Genomic DNA, 8995 nt, shown 5'->3' with positions numbered 1-8995 from the left:
GTGGTTGTGCTTCCTGCATCTATTGACGACTTTGAGTGGTTTCGGTATGGTTGAAGCAATAATGTTGGATTGCATTTTTAGACTCTTCATCATGAACCAGTTATGTGCATGGATTGTCTAGAATATGAAGGATGTCAGTACATCTATGCAGATTTAAAATGAAACATATGCTCAACAAATATGAGTTAAATAATATGTTTGTGTAGCAAGCAAATATTTAATACTAGATTGTGTTTACAATTTTACAACCTTGCCAATTGCATTTTTATATGGCTACAGACTTGTTGCTTTACATCGATACTTGGTAATTTACATTTCCATGAACATTGTGATTCATTGTTAACCATAAAAGAAGTTTGCTACACCCATATGTTCTTGGGATTTCTATATTAATTTATTTTTACATGGTTACAACCATGCGGCTTGTATTTTTATGTGAGCCACGCTGATTTCATACATGCTTAGTGATCAATTCTTTTTTTATTTTCTCATGTAGGTATGCAACCAGCAACTGTACGACTTGGGCCAAAAGATAGTGTGGTGGGAGGGCTTGACATAGGAGTTAGTAATGCACCTATCACTTTGGAAACTATTAGTGAATTGTGTATTATGATGTATTGACTTCAAGGATAAATGATAATTTCACTTGTAATATTCTTATGGATATGTTGATATCAATATAATGGTTGGGCACCATAACAAAATGTCTATATGCAAATAATGTTTCAATTGAATATAGTAACTAGAATAGTAAAATTTACTGATTACTGCAATTAGTTTTTTTATTGTTAGTATAGACTTCCTTGGGGGGCTCTTCAGAAAATCAGAATTAACTTGGCAGTCGATGACAGTCAAGGAAAACCGTAATTTCCTTAGAGGTGAAGGGCAGTCAAGAAAACAAAATTTACCTTGGCGGTCTAGAGTGGTTCCTTGGAGGTTATCTACCCTCAAGAAAACTACTTTCCTTGGAAGTTGTTGGCCCTCAAGCAAACTACTTTCTTTGATGGTTTCAACATTTCCTCAGCGCTTTAGTAAATTAAGTCTAGCCATAGTTTCCTTAGCAGCCAACATTCAAGGAAATCATCCTTGAGTGTCAGAACCATCAAGGAAACTAATTTCCCTTAGCTTCTATCTTTGAGTGTGTTTGCTTGACGGTTTGTGGTGGCGATTTAACCTCTATTCTTGGCAGTTTTTGGCACTCAAGCCAATTCGGGGTTGTGGTAGTGTCAATGGACAACACTGACGGGAACTAAGATCGTCAATGTCCCCTTCCATGTCCACCTCGTGGGCAGCAGCATCCCTCGACAGACACCTCGTGGTGCGGTGGGGCGGCCACACGCATGCCACAGGGTCAGGAGGAGGAAGAGAAGAGGACGTGGCGGCGGCGACTTCAGGTTGGGGAGGAGGAAGGTCGGGAGGAGGTGGCGGCGGCGACTGCGAGAATGGACCAGGCAGGCTCCGGTTTGAGATGGATGTAGACGTTTCTTTGGATTAGCGGGTCTGTTTTTTTAACCCGCTAACCAATCTAGGAGGCTCCGCGGGTAGATTCGTGTGTGATCAAACACATTTTACGTGTGCATCCAGATGGCAGATGGCAGAGTATGTACTCGCGGGAGTAAAAAGGAATATATATATATATATATATATATATATATATATATATATATATATATATATATATATATATATATAGAGAGAGAGAGAGAGAGCGCGCGCGCGCAAATGAAACTGGTGGAGGAGACGTTCTTGACTTTGATGTGGACTAATTAAGTTGGCGCCAAAAAAGGATGACTGGACATGTTGCCGACAGTGTTAGCGCCATTTCTCATGGTTCCTTTGTCCGCTGGCTCACTTGATGTCGGCCCTACGCCACTTGGGCTGGAAAACGCCGTAGCGGGTGCAGAAAGAGGCCCACTTGGTACTAGACTGGCAGCATAGTGGATAGCACATGGAAATTGCACTGCTGCTGATACCAAAAGATAATGGTGGCACATCATCATTAATCATAATGTAACTAGAGAAAACAACAAATAAATAAAAACTACAAAGTATAAAGATCAAATAAAGAAAGTTTAATTTGATAAAAAAATTATCTGCTAGTTATTCAGCAATATTTTCTCTCACAATAAATCAGTGAACAATACTGTTAACTATGGCTTTTCAACAACATTTTTCTCTCACAACAATTACCCTCCCTAAGATGCGATTTTATCTTTCCGTCCGGTCTCTAGCTGAAAAGGCTCAGAGTTATAATAACAAATTCAAAACGTGCAAAGTAGTAGTAGAAATTTTGCCGACATGCATGAAGTCATTGCGTTTTTCAGTCCGGTCCAACGTATGATAGGAGTCTACGCTAGTCAACTGTGGGGTCAGCAAGAAAAGCAAGTTGCGCAAAGAACAAATGCAAGTAGCCATGCAACTAGCTAGGGAGTATAGCACGTACTAGCCAGTATTTAACACTGGAGCAACAGGCAGGACGGGGGCTTGGACATCTATCCCTTCCCTATCCAATCCAACCATTTTCACGCCGTTCATCAGCTAGCTAGCCTTGAGAGATGGGTGAGAAGAAGAATACGGCGGGTTTCGCGGACGCCCTGGATTTCTGGCAAGAAAACCAGCTGCGGATCCTCGTCGTGGCGAGCCTGGTGATCCAGTGGTTCCTCTTCGTCTTGGCGCCCTTTCGTCAGCGACGGATCCCAGGTTTGCTGAGGCTCTCCATCTGGCTGGCGTACCTGGGCAGCGACGCCGTGGCCATCTACGCCCTCGCCACCCTCTTCAACTCCCACAGGTGCGACGACACCGGCACCGGCACCGGCGGCGTGGAGCTGCTGTGGGCGCCAATCCTGCTGGTGCACCTGGGCGGCCAGGACAGCATAACGGCCTATAACATCGAAGACAACGAGCTGTGGAGACGCCATGTCCTTACAGCGGTGTCTCAGGTCAGTGCATGATGCATGCCCGGATCAAATAAAGGTCCTAATTATAAACTTCTGCATAGAAAATAAAGACTGCGGCATTCTTAGGATTAAGGCCTTGTTTAGATACACCAAAAAACTCAAAACTTTACAAGATTCCACATCACATCGAATCTTGCGGCACATGCATGGAATATTAAATATAGATGAAAAAGATAACTAATTGCACAGTTTATCTGTAAATCACGAGACGAATCTTTTAAGCCTAATTGCTCTATAATTGAATAATGTTTGTCAAATAAAAACGAAAGTGCTACAGTGTCAAAATCCAAAAAGTTTTTGGATCTAAACAAGGCCTAAGACGCTTGCTTATGTTTGCTTAAGCTTTGGGATATTTGTTTCGGTATAGATAGGCTATAACCAGCTACTGTATAACTGGTAGGGTGGGTGGTTCACAAAATGGATACCTCAAAAACAAATGCATGCATAGCACCTAGAAGGCCCAAAAAGTTGTACTGCTAGCTTTGCATTACTAGCTCTCCTCAGCTCTTTACAGTAGAATGTAGTACTAGTAGTCATCTTTTTTGTAGCATGAAAAACATGAGCAGATTCAGTTTGGGCAAGTAGGCAGAAATGCCGGCTGCTTTTCTTGAGTTTGCTCCACTGATGACAAGCACTGCCTTAAGCCAGTTTTTGCATACCATACCAGCAAGCCGTCCCATCCCATGCTTACCTGGGCTGACCCCAGCCCCTACTCACTACTAGGCCAAGCCCATATCTCTCCAACTCATCCAGGTGCACTCGTTCACGCCTACCTCTCTCAGTAGTTTTGCTTTGTGCGTCTCTTTTTTTTTTTTTGAGCAAGTGCTTTGTGCGTCTCCTGTCAGGGGCACACAGATCATGACAAGTATATATGTCCAACGGCCTGGTGCTGGGCCGGCATGGCCCGATGCCGTGCCATGTCATGCTGTAGGTTGTCGGGCCATTACGAGCCATCGTGGAAAAAAATGTTATGCCTCTACGGGCTTTGTGTCTTGCCTTCAGCCCAAGGCATGGCCTATGGGTTTGTTTTCGTGACGTGCTGACCCATCAAGCACGTGTTTTTTCCATGTCGTGCCGGCCCATGGTCTATCAAATCAACAACAGCTTATTTTCATCAATATATTTATATGTATATCTACTACTAAAGAGGTAAATTTCAACCTCTTTTTGGTCTGGATTTTTTTAGTCTGGTCTATTTATTAACCTAATTATTACAGTGTTCCTGTAGAAATCCGTATATACACGGGTGGAGCTACAACATAGTCGTTGTGGGCCGCGGACCACCTTGCGCTCGGCTCCACGAAAGCCGAGGATTCACGTTGCTTGGGCTTCTCGATTGGCAAGAGACTCGTGTCGCGTATTTGTGTCAGACTTCCACCCATTAGAGTAAGTATTAAAAGTGGCGAAGAGCTGGCGAAATCTGACGTGGGAGAGAGAGAAAGTAGGAGAGAGAAGAAAGTGGGCGACGCGCTAGACGCGGCAAAAAGCGGGCGAAATGCACTGTGGCTGTTGCTCTTCCACTCCGGTTCTTCCACGTCGCAGTTAAGCATTAAAAATTGTCAGGGTCCGTCATTATTACTCGGCAGCTCGGGTGACCTAGAGCTTCCTGCAGCCGGCGAGCGGGCGTATCCACTAGCCTTGCTCTTAGTATTCTCCTCCGTGCAGTTGTGCAGTGCGCACTCCGTGAAAGGCAGGTGACGTCGCGGCACTACTACAGCCTGTGCGGTATGGGAGCAACATACGATTTATCTAGATAAAGCAAAAGCAATCTCCTATGTTTGCATTCAACCTACGTTGTCTAATCCAGTCTAAATAAATATATTTTCTAGAATCATAGATGATGACTGCCATGTAAAAAATCTAGATAAAGCAAAAGCAATCTCCTATGTTTGCATTCAACCTACGTTGTCTAATCCAATCTAAATAAATGTATTTTCCGGAATCATAGATGATAACTGCCATGTAAAAAATCAAGAGAGGTCTCTCTCATAGCACAAACTAATTCTTGACACGTCAACAAATAACTTGCAGACTATCATTAAACATTTTATGGGTCCTAAAAAGTCACAAAATATTATGGATATCATAGTTATGGTAAAATAAATTATATATTTCAAGTTTTATACAAAGGATAAACTATAAATAGAAATATATCATTACCATGGTACCTTCCCATTAAGGTTTGAAAGTTTTATTTTTCTCCTGTTGCAACGCACGGGCATATTTTGCTAGTTTTTACTAAATGTTGAAATATTTCATCAATTAATGGACTACACAAGCTCTTTACCCACTATAACTAAGAAGAGTTCATCCACATATATGCTCACTCTTGTGTGGCGTGTTATATATGACAGGTGGCGGCCGCTATTTATGTGTTCGTCAAGTCGTGGCCAAATTCCAACGTGACTACCAGTCATGTAGGAGTACCCAATATTGACCAGATAAAGGCCATCAAGGCTCACAACGAAGAGATGGAGGCTTACAAGAGAATCTTCACGCCAGCACTCCTGCTGTTCTTCTGTGGGATCACCAAATGCGTATGCAAGCCCTGGGACCTCAAGAGAGTCAGCGTCAACAGCCTTGTGGACTCTTCACCAGCAGGCAGCTCAGAAGCAGAAGCAGGCAAGGGCGAGACCGAGACCGAGACCGAGATCAATTCGCTTCACGAGTACGTTGCAGCTGCAACGCAGCATTTCGAGGCCCGGGGTGGCAGCGGCGACGGCGGCGGCGACGGCGACGACAACACTTGTAAAGTAGAGGAAATCTGGAAGCCCTACAACCTATGCGTAGACCTCGCGCCACCCTACTCCGGCCGGCTGAGCTGCCTGAAACACCTGGTGGTGCGCCTCCCGGCAGACGGAGCTCATCGGCTGGTGAAATCCAGCCTCTCCGCGACGTTCCACCAGCTCTACACCAAGGAATCGCTCAAGCTGCACGACGTCTCGCACCTGGTGTTCACCAGCAACGCCGCCGAGAACCGCTTGACGATGCTCACCTCGGCTCGCGGCGTACGGACGGTGGCCGCGGCCGTCCTGCTGGGGGCGATCGCCGTGTTCCACTACGGCGGCGGCGACGACACTGAAAAGTCCAAACCGATTGACGTCACCATCACGTATGCCCTGCTATGGTCTGCTGTCGTGATGGAGTACGTCTTGCCCACCGTGATCCACCACACGTCTGGCAGGATACAGCGACTGTGCACCGGGCACCGGACATGGCCGGAGCAGGTGGCGCAGTACAACCTCATGGGGTACGTCGCCCGCTGCAGCAGGAAGCACCCCTGGCTCATGAAGGTGGCGGCGTTCCTGGGCTGCAGGGACCTGGTCGACCAGCTCTGGACCATGAAGCCATGCAAGGGCGGCGCGGCGATCATCACCGGCCTCGTCCACGGCCATGTCGCCGGAGCTTGGACGGAGGGTCACATAGCCGGCGCCGACTCGTTCCGGGCGTTCAACGACTACAGGGGCCAGTGGACGCTCAGCAGGGAGGTCGCCGGCGTCGGCGTCGGGCGCAGCGTACCATCCATGGTATTGATCATGAGCGTGTCGAGGCCGCCGTTCGACGAGAGCGTCCTGGTGTGGCACCTCGCCACCGACTTCTGCTTCCACATACTCCGGGAGGACCCGTCACCTTCCAGCGCCGCCGCTCGCCGCTGCAGGGAGATGTCCAACTACATGGCGTACCTCCTCTTCGTGAAGCCGGAGATGCTGATGCCCGGTGCCCGGCGAAACCTGTTCCGAGACGCGTGCGGCGAGATCGCGGACATGCTCGAGAAGGATCCTCCTCCGAGAACGCCGAGGGGCCGGGGGAAGAGGGGCCTCGCGCACAAGGTCATCCAGCTGCTCAAGAGGGACGGCGACGGCGGCGGCGGCGGCGGCGGCGGTAGTGTCGTTCGACAGGCTTGGAGTGTCGCCGAGGAGCTCATGGATTCGCACAAGGGCAACGAGGAGAAGATGTGGACGGTGATGCAGGGCGTGTGGGTGGAGATGCTCTGCTTCTCGGCCAGCCGGTGCAAGGGCTACCTGCACGCGAAGAGCTTGGGAACCGGCGGGGAGTACCTGTCCTACGTCTGGCTCCTGCTCTTGTACATGGGGATGGAGACCTTGGCGGAGAAGATGCAGAGGACGGAGCTGTACGACGGCCCCACGCCAGCACGGTCGTCCATCAGTGGCCACAATGTTTGATACACTACCATTTCTTACAACAATATAATTTCAAACCAATTTCAAGGACGTACACATATATCAATATAAGCACATGCAAATTAATAATGTTCACATCAATCAAGGTTGTTAGCACAGAATATTAATAGTACTGCTCGAAGGAGCCCTTTTTTTTCCTTGCCAAAATGAATGTGGAGACAGTGGAAGGCTCGATTTTACTAGTACAAAAAAGCTCAACGGCAGCAGTTGTATCTAATTTGTATAGACGTTTCTGTTATCACGCGTCAGTGTAAAGAAAATGACCGACCCGACCAATAAACCGTCTGTGTAAACCACTTTCTACATAAGGTTCACTTAACGAAACCGCTAGTGGAAGCGGTTCAATTAAGTAAACCGCCTGTAGAAATTGATCTACACTGGCGTGTCGACTTAACTAAATCGCAAGTGGAAATCAGGCATTTACACTAGCAGTTCAGTTAAGTCAACCGCCAGTGAAATCTCTGTTATAAATACTCCTTTCTCCTCGAGCAAAGGTGTTTCTCGCAGCCATCTTCCATAGAAGGCTATTTGGAGGCTATTTGAAGGTCTAGTTTTCACTAAATACAAGGGAAGAGGTTTTGATCTTTATTTCGCGGCCAGCAGCCCAGCACTGGCACTGGCACTCAATAGGCCTTGCACGGGTGCCCTCGACCAGGCCTCGAGGCACCAAGTATCCCCACTCAGCCCGTGAACCATGTACGAAAATATTTTCTTTAACGAATTTTGTAGTGTCGTTCTACTATATATGTTACAATTCAGAGTAGAGACTCTGAAATTTAGATCCAAAATCTTAGATTTCGACGCTCTCTAAAAAGTATTTCTCTAAGAGCATTTCCGAGAGCCTTTCTAAATTTTACTATCTAAATCATTATTTGAAGAGTCATTTAAGTAAAAATCATTTTCTGTATTTTTTTATCCTCCAAAAGCTTTCCTATATTCTATATGCACACTCTAGAGAATCATACTCGTTCTCCGTCTTTACCTAAAGCAAAATCCAGAATAGAGGATATGCTTATATTTGAAGATCCATTTAAAGAGACTGTTGAATGTTTTCTTTTTCAAAAATCACTTTTTCTATAACTTAGGAACAATATAAAGAGTCTATTTGACTTTCTCTAAGAGTATTTTCATCAGTCTTTCTAAAACTCGCTACTACATAAAATTTTTTTGAGGCGGGCAAAAGCAATTTTCCGAGGCAGGCATCACAACCACCTCGGATCTAAGGTCATGGTAAATCAATGATTTACCGAGGCGGTTTGATGCCTGCCTTGGTTAATAAAAATAAAAAATAAAAAAAAACCCATATCCAAACCTATTTAGGCCTGGATCTGCCACCCTGTGCACCGCCACTGCCGCTGCCGGGAGCAAACCGTGCTCACCACTGCTCCTCCCCTCACCGCCGCACCTAGATCCACCCTCCTGGACACCAGATCCGACCTCCTCGCCACTGTGGAGGTGTCGCCCACTGATGTGGAGGTGGAGGAGCTCGCCACCATGCCTTCTTGCTTCGTGAGAGAGAGAGAGAGGAATGGCCGACGCTGCCAGCCTCCACCAGATCCACCTTGCCCGCGTCATCGGCCTTACCCTCCACTAGACCCACCTCGCTGAAGCCCCGGTGGAGGTGACGCTCGCCGAGGTGGAGGCAGACGAGCTCGCCAAGGTGGAGGCAGATGAGGTTGCCGCCGTGCTCCTTGCTCCAAGGGAGAGAAGAGCTGTCGCCGTGGCGGTGTAGGAGGTAGGGAAGGCGCACCGTCGGACCTCGCCAACCCGTCGCTGGGGCATGTGGAGCCAGTCACTGGAGCTCATAGCCACCTCAGAGAGAGGGCGAGAGAGCTA

The 8995-nt window shown here is 47.2% G+C and overlaps 1 protein-coding gene across 2 annotated transcripts; it reads left to right on the top strand.

Annotated features, from left to right (window-relative positions):
- Window positions 2481-7262, top strand: LOC8071949. Of its 2 annotated transcripts, none has more exons than XM_002450948.2 (2): window positions 2481-2939; window positions 5312-7262. In XM_002450948.2, exons 1-2 carry the CDS (start codon window positions 2556-2558, stop codon window positions 7139-7141), a joined length of 2214 nt encoding a protein of 737 aa, XP_002450993.1. In that variant the 5' UTR covers window positions 2481-2555; the 3' UTR covers window positions 7142-7262. The 2 variants fall into 2 exon arrangements, with proteins under 2 accessions (XP_002450993.1, XP_021316658.1); XM_021460983.1 differs by having other exon boundaries at window positions 2707-2788.

This window comes from Sorghum bicolor, chromosome 5 (assembly GCF_000003195.3).
Source record: "Sorghum bicolor cultivar BTx623 chromosome 5, Sorghum_bicolor_NCBIv3, whole genome shotgun sequence".
NCBI lineage: Eukaryota > Viridiplantae > Streptophyta > Magnoliopsida > Poales > Poaceae > Sorghum > Sorghum bicolor.
The sequence above is the reverse complement of the archived record's forward strand: the minus strand, read 5'-3'. Positions and strand labels throughout refer to the sequence as shown.